The sequence below is a fragment of the Schistocerca gregaria genome, chromosome 8, assembly GCF_023897955.1.
Source record: "Schistocerca gregaria isolate iqSchGreg1 chromosome 8, iqSchGreg1.2, whole genome shotgun sequence".
Lineage (NCBI taxonomy): Eukaryota > Metazoa > Arthropoda > Insecta > Orthoptera > Acrididae > Schistocerca > Schistocerca gregaria.
Window position 1 is genome coordinate 499,927,718 of NC_064927.1, and position 19,673 is coordinate 499,947,390.

The 19,673-nt window shown below is 40.0% G+C and overlaps 1 protein-coding gene across 4 annotated transcripts in view; it reads right to left on the reverse strand.

The window, feature by feature from the left end:
* Positions 1–578: 578 nt before the first annotated feature.
* Positions 579–19,673, reverse strand: part of LOC126285357 (myotubularin-related protein 3) — a 158,734-nt gene continuing 139,639 nt past the window's right edge. For all 4 annotated transcript variants that reach the window (XM_049984679.1, XM_049984677.1, XM_049984676.1 and 1 more), the window contains one exon: positions 579–3,428. In XM_049984679.1, coding sequence (XP_049840636.1) covers positions 3,113–3,428 — 316 coding nt within the window. In that variant the 3' untranslated portion in view covers positions 579–3,112. The remainder of the gene's footprint in view (positions 3,429–19,673) is intronic.

The window sequence follows — 19,673 nt, forward strand, 5'->3', positions numbered from 1 at the left end:
GTCTGTCATCCTCTGTTTCAGTACAATTTTGGTCACAGAGTGTCTGGACATTTTGTTTTGATCTACCTACCGCTTTGACATAAGACCACAATTTCTTGGGATTTTCTGCCAAGTCAGTACACAGAACTTTATTTTAAAGGAAGACATCAAAGCAATTCAGATGTGTGCTGCTAGATCTGTTACTGGTAGGTTTGATCTACATATATGCATTACAGAGATGCTTCGTGAATTCAAATTGGAATCTCTGCAGGGGAAACAATGTATTATTCGCAAAACAATGTTGAGGAAATTTAGAGAAGCGCCAACGTACATTTCGCATAAGGACCGTGAAGACCAGGTAAGAAAATCAGGGCTTGCACAAAGGTAGGTGTGTGTGTGTGTGTGTGTGTGTGTGTGTGTGTGTGTGTGTGTGTGTGTGTGTGTGCGTGTGTGCGTGAACTACTGAACACTTCTCCAACTTATTTAGTGAGTAAGAGAAGAGAGAACAAAATAGAATATTGTGTGGAACACGAATTTAGGAATTAGTTTTACAAAAGCAAAAACATTCAAGTTTCTCTTCGCAACAAAATCAAACATAATTTCTCTAGTACAATAAATTTATTTACACTAATAATAAGTCACAAACTCATACCTGAGCCACATCACATTCATTTTCAGTATGTCTACATTATTGATGCAGCACTGCTACGTCCTTTCCGCTTATGTACAGAGTAATGTACAGTGACAGTCTTTTACATATTAACAGCCGCTTTCGTACTCAGTCCAGCAAGAACAAAGCTGTTCAGTTTATCACATTAAATTCCATCACATTTCTTAATTGAAGCCCATTCACAGAAATTTACATGACAGAATAATTACATTTTGTATCATTATTCAGTCATCATCAGAGAGGGGATAAGGCAGCTGTTACACAGTAAAGCATCATCTTATATTATCATATGAGGGTAAATATTAAATTACAGCCTTAGATTTTTTTGTAATACAGCTCTGCACAATGAGGGCTTATAATGCTAATGGAGAGGTCCAACAGCTAAATAACACTGATAAAGAGGTTTCCTTTAACTTACACTTACGACTAATTACGATAAGTAATATCACAAAACCACCAAACATTTTGGTATTTGGGAAGAACACAGCAATGAATAAATCTAAAAAAGTTTTATAACACTTTTTAAAAGATTTTGAACACTGGGAGCAACTGTTCCACGACAACTATTTCTTATTCAAAATTAATGGATAACAAATGAATGGTGAATTAAAAGAATAACGTTTTGTATTAAAATACTTCGACATTAAGGAGACAGATTCTGTAGCACACCAATACAGACATTTCCAGAAATGAAACAAATGAATAAATAAATGAATGGTGGGCTCCATGTGGTTTCCAAGTCGTGCAGCGACCATAAACCATAAAATTACCAAAGATACAGCAACCAGTCACAAAATCATGTTTTATTTATTCACTGGTTAACAGACATCATTGGTGCTTTCAACCAATATGTGCCCTGAGTAGTAATACCTGTGCTTAAGACAGTATTACTACTCAGGGCACATATTGGTTGAAAGCACCGATGATGGCTGTTAATCATTTGAAATCTATTTGCAAAAGTGAATAAATAAAACATGATTTTGCGACTGGTTGCTGCATATTTGGTAAGAATAAATAAATGTTAAAATGGAGGGTCTTTAATTTGAAATACTGTTTGGTAAGCTCATCATAAAACTCCTGCAGGCGAAATAACTGCATTCTACTTTGCTAATGATAGGACTTGGACAATTTACATTTATATATGAAATAAAAGTAGAAAAATACTGATATACCACTTACTGTATTTAAAATAGAACCATATTACTGAATATTTATTGCTCGCCCCACCCCCCCTCCAGAAACAGCCTACTGTAATACGAATTACACACTCCTTAAACTTGAATTTATTATCACATACATTACCACAGCAACCATTAGACCTCAACTCCGAAAAATTTGCGAGACACGAGGCACATTACTATGACAGATGCATCAGTATTTTCTTCAGAATGCATCTGCCGTAGCACATTTAATGAAGAATGTTACCAAAGACCAGCTAGATCTTAGTGATGAAGGTTTCACATAGTAAACTCATGGGCATATAAAGTTTACAATTAACAATCTGTCATTTTCAATCAGATCAGCATGTAAATATTCATATTAGAGGCATGCAATATTATCTAATCACAGCAAATACTGCTACCTTAAAATATAAAATTACTACAAAGAATTCTTGCATGTTTATAAAATCTTTTCTACAAGAGGCTGTTTATTTTATCACACTTGGAAAAGCTTCAGAATAAAAAGTGCTTGCACCACTAAATGTGAAAGGGCACACTGCACAATGTACACATATAACAATGACATTATATTCTGTGTCAACTAAATGCTTTTACAGCTAACATACCAAATATAATTTCCACAGGAACTGAAACAACAAAATTAATGTTATAAATAAGACAAAAAAGTTTTCTGATCCTTTGTCTGTTTCTGAAACTACACACAAGAATAACTGCAACTATAGTACCTCTCCAATGGAACAAAATGCTGCAGCATAAAAACCAATTGTGTGATAAAAATACTCTGTGTACACAATTTTTTTTTTTTTTTTTAACATTTGAATCATGACAAACATTCCCATCTTTAGCACCCATTTAATAGAATACTTTCATTTCGGACTGTCGGAAATGCTATTCATTTAATATTTACTTCTGTACAGAAAGGGCTTCCCGAAGTAATATCGAAAATGGTACGACCGTTAAATATAAAATGTCATGTTACTTAAATGAAAAATACATTACTAGAGATGAGAAAATATATGTAATTCAGCAGTACTGGCATAATGTGCTAATGTGGCACAGAAAGAGACTTTCAGGAACTATATACTCTGTACAAATGTGTAAATTTTGCCCCTGCCACATCACACAGCTGCAAGATCAGTATCAAAAACTGAATGTACAGCAAAGGGGAAAACTTTTACAGAAACACAGGCATGTGTTATTGCACAGAAGTTTTTTTTTGCCTAGTTTGTGCACAGTGAGCCTGGGTCACAATGAAGGAAAAATTAAAAAGGAAACAGTGCGCCTACGTGGACGCCGCCGTCACTGCCGACTTGGAGCACTTGGCAACGTGATCCGAAGCCGTGGCCTGCTTGCAGTTCTCTGCAGGCGGCCCTGGTCGCAGGGGGTACGCCCCGCTCTCGCTGCCCAGAGAAATACCCTGCTGTGGCCTCGCCAGAGAGACTTGCGGCAAGGCAGTTCGCGAAGATGGCTGTGGCACTGCGGCTTCTTGCAGACGTGCGAAGCAGCCCGTGCAAACTCGCACGGGGTCGTACAATTGTTCATTTGGCAGAGGCATCACAAATTCTGAGCAGTCGTAGCAAAATATCTTCCCGCAGTTCCTGAAAAAAGATTAATTCTTATGTAAATACAGCAATATCAGTGAACGTAAAAGTGAACCTATTGATCAACTTGGAAATAATGTGCAAAACATGTAGAATAATTCCAATTCCTGTTTCGGTGTACACGTTTTATTTGAGAATGTTGAACATAGCACAATCTTGTGGAAAGCGTGATTAATGGTCAGTCTGATCTAAGACTGCCCAAGTTCTACAATGAGTTTCTTCAGTTACTTGATTTATTGCATTAATAGTGCATGAGCAAAATAAGTGTCACACAAGTTATCTTATTGATATTAATAAATTAGTATATTTTATGGCAGTTGTTGTTTATTAATGCAATAAATCTAGTAACTGAAGAAACCTCATGCAGAACTTGTTCTCTTTTAGAAAAGATTGGTCATTAACCACATTTTAACCAGGATTGTGCTAAGTCTGCGTGTGTGTGAGAGAGAGAGAGAGAGAGAGAGAGAGAGAGAGAGAGAGTACCGTCCAAATGTTTTTATTTGCCAATATGGAATACTGACACATTAGGAGATTCAAGTAGTTGGAGACCCTCAGTGTCATATGGAAGAATTCTCTGCACAGTGATAGACAATCCGAAGAGCCAACGTACATACGTAACGCGCAAAAACATACGTTTTTAATATTAGGTGCACTGTGCTACCACCTACTGCCAGGTACTCCATATCAGCGACCTCAGTAATTATTAGATATTGCGAGAGAGCAGAATGGGACCCTCTGCAGAACTCACGGACTTTGAACGTGGTCAGGTGATTGGGTGTAACTTGTGTCATAAGTCTGTACACGAGATTTCTACACTCCTGCTTCCGATGTGATAGTGAAGTGGAAACGTGAAGAGAGACGTACAGCTCAAAAGCGTACAAGCCGACCTCGTCTGTTGACTGACAGAGACTGCTGACAGTTGAGGGTCGTAATGTGTAATAGGCAGACATCTATCCAGACCATCACCCTGGAATTCCAAAATGCATCAGGATCCACTGCAAGTACTATGACAGTTAGGGGGGAGGTGAGAAAACTTAGATTTCATGGTCGAGCGGCTACTCGTAAGTCACACATCATGCCGGTAAATACTAAACGACGCCTTGCTTGGTGTAAGAAGTGTAAACACTGGACGATTGAACAGTGGAAAAATGTTGTGTGGACTGATGAATCACAGTACACAATGTGGTGAACCGATGGTGGGGTGTGGATATGGCGAATGTCCAGCGTGTGTAGTGTCAACAGTAAAAATTCAGAAGCAGTGGTGTTATGGTGTGGTCGTGTTTTTCATTGAGGGGGCATGCAACCCTTGTTGTTTTGTGTGGCACTATCACAGCACAGGCCTACATTGATGTTTTACGTACCTTCTTGCTTCCCACTGTTGAAGAGCAATTCGGAGACGGCAACTGCATCTTTCACTATGATCAAGCAACTGTTCATAATGCACGGCCCATGGCAGAGTAGTTACATGACAATAACATCCCTGTAATGGACTGGCCAGCACAGAGTCCTGACCTGAATCCTGTAGAACACCTTTGGGATGTTTTAGAGCGCTGACTTTGTGCCAGGCCTCACTGACTGTGTGAAGGCATTGCTAATCACGCATATAAATTTTTTTTTCGTGATTTTCTTTAGGTTTCTCTTCTTTTTCTTTTGTTCACATGGGCGTTTCTAATTGTGATTATGTAACTTCCTACTGTGGTTTTTAAATGTAAAGATGTAATTGTGATTCTTTCGTTTGCCAATGGATAAATATGTTTCTTGCTTTGTACCTGTGGTAAAGTTTGTAAATTTCTCTTTTGGAATATTATTAATTGTGAAAAATGCAGCCAATAACATTTATAAAGATTTATGTAATTTATGATAATGATATAACATCTATAGACAGGGGACAGCAATAATGATATCAATAGTTGAAAGGTTGTTGTGTAGTAGAGGGGATGGTGGATGGTGTGTCTGTGAAGCGTGCGCAGAAAAATAGTACTGTGTTTTGTGAAAAGCATACGTAATTGTATGGACCGTAATACCGAACTATCAGATTGTTAATTCTCTTTACCACTGCGGTATGTAATGACATCGACAGCGAACTTTAAGAGCAAATAAACCGGATTGTGAAAGTGCCGCTAACAATACTTTGTTGTGGCAGACACGAACAGTGCTTTTATGCGAATGAACTTTGCTGGTATTGGTTTTGGGTGGTGGAACTGTTGTCTAACACATTCTATCAAGCCGTGAAAATGAAGACTTTAATTAACTGTGCCATATAAATGACTTTCAGTGATGTTGCCGAAGTCTGAAATGTGAGAACAGTGTGGACATTGTTTACGGTGTGGTTCACACACAAGAACAATTCTATGAACTGTGTATTTGAGGCTAAGACTACACGAATGTGACGAACTGTGTAATTATGGACGATAGCGTCACGGACAGTGCATAAAGTATAAAAATGAGCGATGTCTACGTAATGTACTTTGAAAGAGGGGACATGTCAACAACGTTCATATACTGGCGTCTTGTGGTTTGTTAATCACCATAGGGTTAATGATACAGCTGTGCTGGAACTTTATTTGCGTTTCGCCGGAGAACATTAACCAGTGGAACTGCCTGTCTCCTGCTCTCATCATTGTAACCCACCGACATTGTGCTGCCTAACGCAACGCTTCGTATGCAACAAAAAGTTAAGAGATTTTGCCGAATGCTATCCCCTGACCAAGAAACTAGTTTATGTTTGCTTTTTGCTAACGAAAATAAAATTACAATCAGTGAATTAAAAGATGCCTGGTAGTCATTGTTGAAACACCAGTAAATATAAACTTCTTCCTCTCATTAGAACTAATTCTCCTTGCATTGCATGTCAAAATTATTGCAGTTATTTTATATAGTTTTATGTATTGTTATGAGACTAGATATATGACAGTGACTAATAAGAGTATTTTGTCGCGAAATATGGCGTCGCATGAAAATTATGGCGACCGCCATAATTGCTTGTGTTCTGACCCAATAACTTAAAAGCTGCTATTCCCGTATTGGTGCATTTCCTGACGTGAACGTGAATTATAAATGTCAGTTGTCAAATCACGTAGGGACTGTTTACCCAGTAATAAAAGTTTTTGATATTGTATTGCTACAAGTTGTTGTATTATACTCGAAAGTGTGTAGATGTCTGGTGACCCCCCCCCCCCCACCCCCAAAATGTTCAAGCACGAAATTTTGTCACTTTTTCCAATTCCTTTCAGATACTGTCTTAGATGTCTTTGAAGTTTCAGATAATATATACACAATTTTGTCGGTTGAGGTTAATTTCAGAGCAGTTTTTCGTGAATATTTGAGTTTTCAGTTCATAAACAAAGTGGGATCGTGACCAATTGAGAAGCATAACAAAGAGTGTGGTTTTCCAACTAGAATTTTGGATGACTTCACAGTTCAGATTTTGATAATTATTTTTCCTGTGGGTTGAGGTCATCACATAGATATATCTACATCTACATCCATATTCCGCAAGGCACCTGACGGTGTGTGGCGGAGGGTACCTTGAGTACCTCTACTGGTTCTCCCTTCTATTCCAGTCTCGTATTGTACGTGGAAAGAAGGCTTGTTGGTATGCCTCTGTGTGGGCTCTAATCTCTCTGATTTTATCCTCATGGTCTCTTCGCAATATATATACGTAGGAGGGAGCTATATACTGCTTGGCTCCTCAGTGAAGGTATGTTCTCGAAACTTCAACAAAAGCCCGTACCATGCTACTGAGCGTCTCTCCTGCAAAGTCTTCCACTGGAGTTTATCTATCATCTCCGTAACGCTTTCGTGATTAATAAATTATCCTGTAACGAAGCGTGCTGTTCTCCGTTGGATCTTCTATATCTCTTTTATCAACCCCATCGGGTGCGGATCCCACACTGCAGAGCAGTATTCAAGCAGTGGGTGAACAAGTGTACTGTAACCTACTTCCTTTGTTTTCAGATTGCATTTCCTTAGGATTCTTCCAATGAATCTCAGTCTGGCATCTGATTTACTGATCAACTTTATATGATCATTCCATTTTCAATCACTCCTAATGCCTGATGTCAGACAATTTATGGAATTAACTGCTTCCAGTTGCTGACCTGCTATATTGTAGCTAAATGACACAGGATCTTTCTTTCTATGCATTCGCAGCAAATTACACTTGTCTACATTGAGATTCAATTGCCATTCCCTGCACCATGCGTCAATTCGTTGCAGATCCTCCTGCATTTCAGTAAAAATTTCCATCGTTACAACCTCTCGATATACTACAGCAACATCCGCAAAAAGCCTCAGTGAACTTCCAATATTATCCACAAGGTCATTTATGTATATAGTGAATAGCAACTGTCCTACAACACTCCCCTGCAACACACCTGAAATCACTCTTCCTTTGAAAGACTTCTCTCCATTGAGAATGACATGCTGGGTTCTGTTACCTAGGAACTCTTCAATCCAATCACACAATTGGTCTGACAGTCCATATGCTCTTACTGTGTTCATTAAACAATTGTGGGGAACTGTATTGAACACCTTGCGGAAGTCAAGAAACATGGCATCTACCTGGGAACCCGTGTCTACGGCCCTCCGAGTCTCATGAACGAATAGCGCGAGCTTGGTTTCACACAATCGTCTTTTTCAAAACCCATGCTGATACATACAGAGTAAATTTCTAGTCTCCAGAAAAGTCATTATACTCAAACATAATACGTGTTCCAAAATTCTACAACTGATCGACGTTAGAGATATAGGTCTATAGTTCTGCACATCTGTTTGATGTCCCTTCTTGAAAATGGGGATGACCTGTGCCCTTTTCCAATCCTTTGGAATGCTACACTCTTCTAGAGACCTACGGTACACCACTGCAAGAAGGGGGCAATTTCCTTCGTGTACTCTGTGTAAAATCGAACTGGTATCCAATCAGGTCCAGCGGCCTTTCCTCTTTTAAGCGATTTTAATTGTTTTTCTATTCCTCTGTCGTCTATTTCTGTATCTACCATTTTGTCATCTGTGCGACAATCTAGAGAGGGAACTACAGTGCAGTCTTCCTCTATGAAACAGCTTTGGAAAAAGACATTTAGTATTTCGGCCTTAAGTCGGTCATCCTCTGTTTCAGTACCATTTTGGTCACAGTGTGTCTGGACATTTTGTTTTGATTCGCCTACTGCTTTGACATAAGACCAAAATTTCTTGGGATTTTCTGCAAGTCAGTACATAGAACTTTACTTTCGAATTCATTGAATGCCTCTCGCATAGCCCTCCTCACACTACATTTCCCTTCATGTAATTTTTGTTTGTCTGCAACTCTTTGGCTATGTTTATGTTTGCTGTGAAGTTCCCTTTGCTTCCGTAGCAGTTTTCTAACTCGGTTGTTGTACCACGAAGGCTCTTGTCCATCTCTTATGATCTTGCTTGGCACATACTCATCTAATGCATATTGTAAGATGGTTTTGAACTTTGTCCACTGATCCTCAACACTATCTGTACTTGAGATACAACTTTTGTGTTGAGCTGTCAAGTACTCTGAAATCTGCTTTATGATCGCTGATTTCCTGATCTGCGTTAACTGTTTCAAATAGTTTGGATATGTTAGTCACCAGAAGGTCTAATATGTTATCGCCACGGGTCGGTTCTCTGTTTAACTGCTCAAGGTAGTTTTCACATAATGCACTTAAAAAAATTCACTGGATTCTTTGTCCCTGCCACCCATTATAAAAGTTTGAGTCTCCCAGTCTATATCCGCCAAATTAAAATCTCCACCCAGAACTATAACGTGGTTGGGAAATCTACTCGAAATATTTTCCAAATTTTCCTTCAGGTGCTCTGGCACAACAGCTGCTGAGCCAGGGGGTCTATAGAGACATACAATTACCGTGGTTGAGCCTGCTTTAACCGTGACCTTCACCCAAATTATTTCACATTTCAGATCTCCGTTAATTTCCTTCGTCACTGTCCAGCCTGTCTCTGTGGTATACATTCCAATCTGAGTTTAGAATTTCATTACTGTTTACATCTGGTTTCAGCCAACTTTCTGTCCCTAGTACTATGTGGGTGTTGTGACCGTTTATTAATGAGAGCAGTTTACTATTAGCACATTAATATTGTTATTCCCCTTTGCGTTTTGCTTACTACTACCTTGTCGCGTCTCAGGAGGGGTCTTGTCGGGGCTAGGGAGGGAATTCTCTAACCTAAAAAACCCACATGTGCACTCCACACGTACCCCTCTACACTTGGTAGCCGCTTCCTGCGAGTAGTGCACATCTGACCTATTCAGGGGGACCCTACATTTCTCCACCCGATAGCGGAGGTCGAGAAATTTGCACCTCTCCTCAGTGCAGCACTCCGTGAATAATGGGCTGCCATTCCCCAAGAAACTTTCCAGCACCTGAATGAACGTATGCCTGTGAGAGTGGAAGCTGTCATTAAGGCTAAGGATCAGTCAACACCATATTTAATGCCAACATTACTGATGGAGAGCACCATGAACTTGTAAGTCATTTTCAGCCAGGTGTCCAGATATTTTTGATCTCATAGTGTACTTTTTAATGGAAACATCTTGCACTGTGGCAATATGCATGGGGAGAGAATAAAGAGCTTTGAAGCTGTGAGAGCATCTGGAGATTTCTACAAAACTCCTTTATAAGCAATGGCCATTTACTGTGATAGATCGAATGCTTAATGAATGCAATCCCTTAAAAAATAGGCCAGATGCCTGTGAACATTTGAGACGACTACATCTACATCTACATCTACATCCGTACTCCGCAAGCCACCTGACGGTGTGTGGCGGAGGGTACCCTGAGTACCTCTATCGGTTCTCCCTTCTATTCCAGTCTCGTATTGTACGTGGAAAGAAGGATTGTCGGTATGCTTCTGTGTGGGCTCTAATCTCTCTGATTTTATCCTCATGGTCTCTTCGCGAGATATACGTAGGAGGGAGCAATATACTGCTTGACTCTTCGGTGAAGGTATGTTCTCGAAACTTCAACAAAAGCCCGTACCGAGCTACTGAGCGTCTCTCCTGCAGAGTCTTCCACTGGAGTTTATCTATCATCTCCGTAACGCTTTCGCAATTACTAAATGATCCTGTAACGAAGCGCGCTGCTCTCCGTTGGATCTTCTCTATCTCTTCTATCAACCCTACCTGGTGCGGATCCCACACCGCTGAGCAGTATTCAAGCATTGGGCGAACAAGCGTACTGTAACCTACTTCCTTTGTTGTCGGATTGCATTTCCTTAGGATTCTTCCAATGAATCTCAGTCTGGCATCTGCTTTACCGACGATCAACTTTATATGATCATTCCATTTTAAATCACTCCTAATGCGTACTCCCAGATAATTTATGGAATTAACTGCTTCCAGTTGCTGACCTGCTATTTTGTAGCTAAATGATAAGGGACCTATCTTTCTATGTATTCGCATCACATTACACTTCGCTACATTGAGATTCAATTGCCATTCCGTGCACCATGCGTCAATTCGCTGCAGATCCTCCTGCATTTCAGTACAATTTTCCATTGTTGCAACCTCTCGATACACCACAGCATCATCTGCAAAAAGCCTCAGTGAACTTCCGATGTCATCCACCAGGTCATTTATGTATATTGTGAATAGCAACGGTCCTATGACACTCCCCTGCGGCACACCTGAAATCACTCTTACTTCGGAAGACTTCTCTCCATTGAGAATGACGTGCTGCGTTCTGTTATCTAGGAACTCCTCAATCCAATCACACAATTGATCTGACAGTCCGTATGCTCTTACTTTGTTCATTAAACGACTATGGGGAACTGTGTCAAACGCCTTGCGGAAGTCAAGAAACACGGCATCTACCTGTGAACCCGTGTCTAAGGCCCTCTGAGTCTCGTGGACGAATAGCGCGAGCTGGGTTTCACACGATCGTCTTTTTCGAAACCCATGCTGATTCCTACAGAGTAGATTTCTAGTCTCCAGAAAAGACATTATACTCAAACATAATACGTGTTCCAAAATTCTACAACTGATCGACGTTAGAGATATAGGTCTATAGTTCTGCACATCTGTTCGACGTCCCTTCTTGAGAACGGGGATGACCTGTGCCCTTTTCCAATCCTTTGGAACGCTTCGCTCTTCTAGAGACCTACGGTACACCGCTGCAAGAAGGGGGGCAAGTTCCTTCGCGTACTCTGTGTAAAATCGAACTGGTATCCCATCAGGACCAGCGGCCTTTCCTCTTTTGAGCGATTTTAATTGTTTCTCTATCCCTCTGTCGTCTACTTCGATATCTACCATTTTGTCAACTGTGCGACAATCTAGAGAAGGAAGCACAGTGCAGTCTTCCTCTGTGAAACAGCTTTGGAAGAAGACATTTAGGATTTCGGCCTTTAGTCTGTCATCCTCTGTTTCAGTACCATTTTGGTCACAGAGTGTCTGGACATTTTGTTTTGATCCACCTACCGCTTTGACATAGGACCAAAATTTCTTAGGATTTTCTGCCAAGTCAGTACATAGAACGTTACTTTCGAATTCATTGAAAGCCTCTCGCATAGCCCTCCTCACACTACATTTCGCTTCGCGTAATTTTTGTTTGTCTGCAAGGCTTTGGCTATGTTTATGTTTGCTGTGAAGTTCCCTTTGCTTCCGCAGTAGTTTTCTAACTCGGTTGTTGTACCACGGTGGCTCTTTTCCATCTCTTACGATCTTGCTTGGCACATACTCATCTAACGCATATTGTACCATGGTTTTGAACTTTGTCCACTGATCCTCAACACTATCTGCACTTGAGACAAAACTTTTGTGTTGAGCCGTCAGGTACTCTGTAATCTGCTTTTTGTCACTTTTGCTAAACAGAAAAATCTTCCTACCTTTTTTAATATTTCTATTTACGGCTGAAATCATCGACGCAGTAACCGCTTTATGATCGCTGATTCCCTGTTCTGCATTAACTGATTCAAATAGTTCGGGTCTGTTTGTCAGCAGAAGGTCTAATATATTATCGCCACGAGTCGGTTTTCTGTTTAACTGCTCAAGGTAGTTTTCAGATAAAGCACTTAAAAATATTTCACTGGATTCTTTGTCCCTGCCACCCGTTATGAACGTTTGAGTCTCCCAGTCTATATCCGGCAAATTAAAATCTCCACCCAGAACTATAACATGGTGGGGAAATCTACTCGAAATATTTTCCAAATTATTCTTCAGGTGCTGAGCCACAACAGCTGCTGAGCCCGGGGGCCTATAGAGACATCCAATTACCATGTCTGAGCCTGCTTTAACCGTGACCTTCACCCAAATCATTTCACAATTCGAATCTCCGTCAATTTCCTTCGATACTATTGCACTTCTTATCGCTATAAACACGCCTCCCCCTTCACTGTCCAGCCTATCTCTGCGGTATACATTCCAATCAGAGTTTAGGATTTCATTACTGTTTACGTCTGGTTTCAGCCAACTTTCTGTTCCTAGTACTATATGGGCGTTGTGACCGTTTATTAATGAGAGCAGTTCTGGGACCTTTCTATAGACGCTTCTGCAGTTTACTATTAGCACATTAATATTGTTATTCCTTGTTGCATTTTGCCTACTCCTGCCTTGCCGCGTCTCAGGAGGCGTCTTGTCGGGCCTAGGGAGGGAATTCTCTAACCTAAAAAAACCCCATGTGCACTCCACACGTACTCCGCTACCCTCGTAGCCGCTTCCGGCGTGTAGTGCACGCCTGACCTATTCAGGGGGACCCTACATTTCTCCACCCGATAGCGGAGGTCGAGAAATTTGCACCCCAGCTCTCCGCAGAATCGTCTGAGCCTCTGGTTTAAGCCTTCCACTCGGCTCCAAACCAGAGGACCGCGATCGGTTCTCGGAACGATACTACAAATAGTTAGCTCTGATTCCACCCCGCGAGCGAGGCTTTCCACCTTCACCAACTCCGCCAACCGCCTGTACGAACTGAGGATGACCTCTGAACCCAGACGGCAAGAGTCATTGGTGCCGACATGAGCAACAAGAGCTCATGTCATACTCTATACTGTGTCCCATCCTGAAATATAATGTGCACGCATGCGTGCGCACACAGCTTTGTGCTTTAATAAATCCAATATGCCTTTATAGTGTCTAGAGGCTGTAGAGGAATATCACATTAATTTTTAATGAGGAAAGTGGGGAGGGGACATCACAACTTAATTTGATACTTTTCATCATGTACAAGGCATTCATGTCGTTCATAAATGACAAAAGAAGATTACACACTAGGAGGAGAGAATTTCAGAGTCCTGATTTACTTAATACTGATAGAACAAAGGCATAAAAATGGGATAATACTGACAGTGATTGTAATTTATTAATGACTGACAGACAAATAAAACTGCAGACATTGAAAAACTATAGTATTACGAAGAAGTGGGACGTACAAATAATGAGAGTATGTAAAACATTATGTACCTGAAAGAGTTATTGAATGAGGTAATCAGTGCCCGAATACCACATACCACAAACACAGTAGAATGCCAGTAAACACTAGAGCAGGCTAAAGGATGGACTCATATCAGCAACACAGAAATTGATGTGCAAGGGAGAAACTGGCAAAAAACCATAGGCCACACAGGAAACGATTCCTAAGATTCAAAACAGGAGGAAACTCAGAGTCAAGAATAATGAAGAATTAAAGGAAAATAGATAGAACGTCAAATAATGAACTCTGCAAGAAGGTGAACAAAACAGAAGGAAGGAAACTGAAGGAGAATGCAAGAAAACGGAGGGAACTTTAAAGGGGAGGTCTGTAAGAAATGTAACATGGTATAAACACGCATGTGGAAATCTATGGGAACTCTTAGCAAATATGAAAATAAAATGTACAAAAATCATGAGTAAGGCCTATAAAGATGTGGAGAATATTTACAAGAGCTTCACTAATACAAACCTATAATGCTAAAACTGTAATCTTTGGATTATGTGGATAAATATATCAAAATATCACCAATCTTAGTAGAGGGAGTAAGTCCACATCAGCTGCAATAAGGATGAGAACGTGACGAGATAGTCCCCCAGAAAATACAGAAATGCCCGTATGGAAAAAGAATTAGGGAAATTAATAGACTATGTAATAAAACAGGTGATGGCAAGAAGGTTCTCTGTGTACAGTAATAATCCAAACATCAAAGAAACAGGATAGCAGAAAATGAAGTGAGCAAAGAACCAACTACCTAATTTCTCATTATGTTGAGAATTACAAGAAAATGACTGGAAAGAAATATGAGAGGAAAAAATAGCTGAGGAGTAATTTGAATTTAGAAAAAAACTGGAGAGACAGGGGATACATCACTGAAACAGTCTTAGAAAGATTTATTAAGAAGGAAAATGGGTTGTGCGTGTGTGTGTGTGTGTGTGTGTGTGTGTGTGTGTGTGTGTGTGTGTGTGTGTGTTACAGTTGCAGTTGGGTTGTTTGTGTGTTACAGTTGGGGTTGGGGTTGGGTTGTTTGGGGAAGGAGACCAGACAGTGAGGTCATCGGTGTAATCGGATTAGGGAAGGAAGTTGGCCGTGCCCTTTCAAAGGAACCATCCCGGCATTTGCCTGGAACGATTTAGGGATGGCCAGACGCGGGATTGAACCGTCGTCCTCCCAAATGCGAGTGCAGTGTGTGTTACAGTCTCAGATTAAGTTATGTGAAGGTGAATTGGAAAACATTTGTCAATATACTGAAGGAAAAATTAGTTGACAGCTTATAAGCTCCCTGTCCGAAGTGAAAGGTTTCGGTACGACAAAAAAAGGACATAATACTACCTGGAAGAATTAGAAAAAGTAGCAGATAAAATTGTAATCTGTTACCATTACAGAAAGATGTAAAGGTTTATTTTTCCCACATGCTGTTAGAGGGTGGAATGGTAGACAAACACAAGAGTCTGAAGGTTGTTTGGAGGACCCTCTGCCACGCAATTACGCGTGAATTATAGAGTAGTCTTGTAGAGGTACAGTGTCGCTCAAAAGTATTTTGTAGATATAATAAATTCTGAACACACATTCTTTAGCAGGAAATTTAAATGAAAGAACTTAATTACCAAATCTTTAAATTGTCTACTTTACTTCCTTACACCTGTTGTACAATTCTAATCTTTTCATTAACGATGAAATGTAAATGAACAAATTACATAGGCTCAACAGTATTCTGTTAAAATTAAACAAAAGAAAAACAATAATGAAGTCTTGACCCACGACGTTCTCGGCTTAATGCTTGGTCGCATAGCCCTTTGCGTATGTTACTCAAGCACACCCGAATGGCATAGAATCCATGAGTTTGGCCAATCAAGCCTGAAGAATCTTCTACCGCTGCTCACACAATTCTTTACAGAAAGCCTTTTTGTTGGTGAACGTGTCTATCCAGCTTGCCTTGAATACGTTCTATGGGGTTTAAAAGTCTGGACGCTGGCTCGGTGATCTGAATACCTTGACTTTGGGCTGCTTCACGCTGTCTTCATATGGCAAGAAGTGTGCTTCAGATCTTTGTCGTGCTACAACTGCCAATTACGAGGCATGTTTTGTCTTCTGTGAGCTACCATACAGTCTGTTATTATTTCATCATACTTCAGACTATTCATTACCATATGAATTTTGACAAGAGGACCTATACAACTTTGTGACAAAACAGCCCCACACCAAGGTACTTTCTGTCATTCCTCTTGTTCTTTGCCCTTTGAATGTACTGTATTCTGTCTGACGAGAGGAGATTAAACTTTCTTTCATCACTCTATAGAATTTTTTACAGTTTTCAATTGCCCACGATGCATATTTCTTAGCAAACTGTAGTCCGCCCTTCCTATTTTTTGCACTTATCGTAAGCTTTCGAGAAGAGTGCCTGCCATTCAGATCTGTAGCTGCTAAGCAATGTTTACATACTGAAAGATGGACCTTCATGCCGTGCCGTGTTCTACCTGCAGGTCATCACATATTGCTTTGACTGATATTTTGGGATCAGCCATCAGTTGCCTTTGGATGATCCTGCCTTCTTTTTGGGTTGTTCTTCCCTACCAACCACATAGTTGCAGATTGTTGCGAGATGCCAAACACCTCCACAATGAAGGACTGAGTTTCGCCCTGACTCAGTGCTGTTAATACATCTTGTCTGAAATCTACTGACTTTTCTCTAGTTTTGGAGTTGCTGTAAGTAAATAAGAATATTAGAACTAGATCTCCTTTGTGTAGTTAGGTTTGTTGCAGTCTTCCCATTCCCCACAATACTTATGAAGCCATTGAAACGCTGTTTATTTCCTAGTCCACACTTACCTGCAGTCAGCAATCAATACACATAACATCGGACCGGGTCAAGCAGTCTTCTGTCTGAACAGTCAGTTTATTTTGATTCTGTGTATAGATAAACATGCCAGCCAACCTACTAGTTCAACTACAAAATACTTTTGAGTAATACTGTACCTACATATTTCAAAGATATGGCTGAGTATTGTTTATTAATGGACAAGGAAGTAAAAATCTGTAGCTGAAGAATATGGTGTTTTAGATTTGCACACAGTATGATTTCTCCAGCTAGGACTGGGAAAGAGCTCCAAAAATGATACGGGAAACTACTGCGAATGATTGCAGAGTGAAACTAAATGCGAAGCAAATAAAAATAACAACTAGAATAGACATAAAATTTTAAGTACTTAGGAAGGAGAATAGAAAGCAACTAAAGATGCAGTACAGACACTGCACAGCACAGAAACTGAGGCTGGTAAAGCAATTCTTCTATTAGTACACTAAACTCTCTCTAATCTGATCTGAAACTCTCGCTAATCTGATCCTCAGCAGTCCAGCCTCTAGTCATTCAAGCAGAAATGATGTCCATAACAATGAATTATTATACACAACACTATTATGTTATACATATCTGAAATTGTGGCTTTCTTTACAGCTCAATGTCATGGCTTCTAAAAGGAATCACATTACGCTAGACCTCAAGCAGAAACTCCAAATTTTAGAAAAGTTGAACCAAAGTTCTTCACAGAAAACCATTGCTGCTTAGTACAATGTTGGACAGCGAACTATTTTTGAGAAAGAAGATGATATTTAATAGTACACAACCCGAAATGGAGAGTGAGTTGGTAAAATGGAAGGTTATGCAAAAGAGAGAGAATGAATTGACTGTAGCTGCTTACAGATGGTTCGTACAACAATGCAGTAGAGGATTTCCAGTCATGGGCCTGGTAATAATGTGTAGTGTGATATATAGTGAAATTTCGAACATTCACAAGTGCCACAATAAAGTCATATTGTTATCATCAATTATAGACTTAAACTTAATTGTGATCTTTACATTTTTTTTTAGATTAGTAGGCCTTTTCTTGTTCAAAATAATTATTCTCTAATTTCATTGAACAATTACTTGAGAAATAGGTTATATTTGAGAATTTTCAGACGCTTACAAAACTATATTTTCTCAAGTTCCCAGTATAAGTGTTTTGGATATGTAATTTATTCCGTAACAGATCAACATTTGTGATTCACAGTTCTGCCAATAGTGCCCCAGGGAAGTGTGATACGACCACTGCCATTCTCTATATACATACATGACTTGGCGGACAGGGTGGGCAACAATCTGTGGTTGTTTGCTGATGATGCCGTGGCGTACAGTAAGGTGTCAAAGTTGACTGACTGTAGGAAGATGCAAGATGACTTAGACAAATTTTCCAGATGGTGTGATGAATGGCAGCTAGCCCTAAATGTGGAAAAATGTATGTTAATGCAGATGAGAAAGAAGATCAAACTTGTAACAATAAGATACAGTGTTACTAGCATCCTGCTTGACATAGTCAAGTTGTTTAAATACCTGGGTGTAGCGTTGCAAAGGTATATGAGGTGGAACGAGCATTTGAGAACTGTTGTAGGGAAGGGGAATGGCCGATTTTGGTTTATTGGAATTTCAGGAAAGTGTGGTTCCCTATAAAGGAGACCACATATAGGATAATGGTGTGACCTACGTTTGATTACTGCTCGAGTGTTTGGCATCTGTACGAGGTCAGATTGAAGTAAGACATCGAAACAAATCAGAAGCGGGCTGCTAGGTTTGTTACCGGTAGGTTCGAACAACATTTAAGTGATATGGAGATGCCTTGGGAACTCAAATGGGAATCCCTGAAGGGAAGGCAACACTCTTTTCAGGAAACACTACTGAGAAATTAGAGAACTGGCATTTGAAGCTGACTGCCGACATACATCGCATGTAAGGACCAAAAAGATGAGATACAAGAAATTAGGGCTAATACGGAGGCATATAGACAGTAATTTTTCCCTCGCTCTATTTGCGAGCGGAACAGGAAAGGAAGTGACTAGTAGTGATACAGGGTACCTTACGCCATGTACTGTATGAATTTCATTTATATCATCACAAATAAACGTGCACTTTTGAGAATTTTCGGAAGCTACCATTTTCCTTTGCATAAGCGATTTGTAATAAAACTGCGTTTGTGATTTATTTACTGTAGCAGATATTGTAACTAACACACTGTGTTACATCTAGTTTTCCCTTAAACAGGGGAAGCCCTATACATTTTTTTTCCATCTATTGTAAATAGCTCTGTATTCGAATATGCAAACAACTATATTTAACCTCAAAACATTTTAGGAAACTAGTAATTTTTACCACAGGTTTTTGTGTTGCCTTAATAGAAATCTCATTTTCTATATTTGCTTCAATTCTTATAGGGAATTAGCAACTTTTTAGCTCAACATATTAAATTAAAAGATAATCTGCAGGCTTAATTTAAAATTACTTTTTCACTGCTTTGTACTACATTGCACCAGCCAAAATGCTGCCCCACTTTGAATGATGTTCTCAAACATAGGATGAATTGGTTGACGTCCGTAAGCAGCTGGAAATCACCATGTCTATTGTCAAAATGACTGGCAGCTGCTGTGAATTGCTGTGTTGGAAGAGCTCTCAAGGGTCGGGTACCTGTTATACTGATACCAGAGGTACCTCAAGTACTACCCTCTCCTGTGGATACTGTCTCCTCTATGGAAAGTACAGGATCAGTCATTACTCGTCCACTTGACAGTGCGTAGCCTGCTAATACTAGATCTATGTGTCCCATGCAGTGTGGATGGGGACCACGGCAGACTCAGGATATTGTACTAATCCCTCCAAACAAAAAGTCTGAGGTGTTCTCTCTCTCTGAAACTGAATATGACCAGTGTGAATCAATTCACCTGTTTTGTCCGGTGTCAACAGGAGGCAAATGCAAAAGATCTCTTAATCGCTGGCAGTTCAAAGGTACGGTGA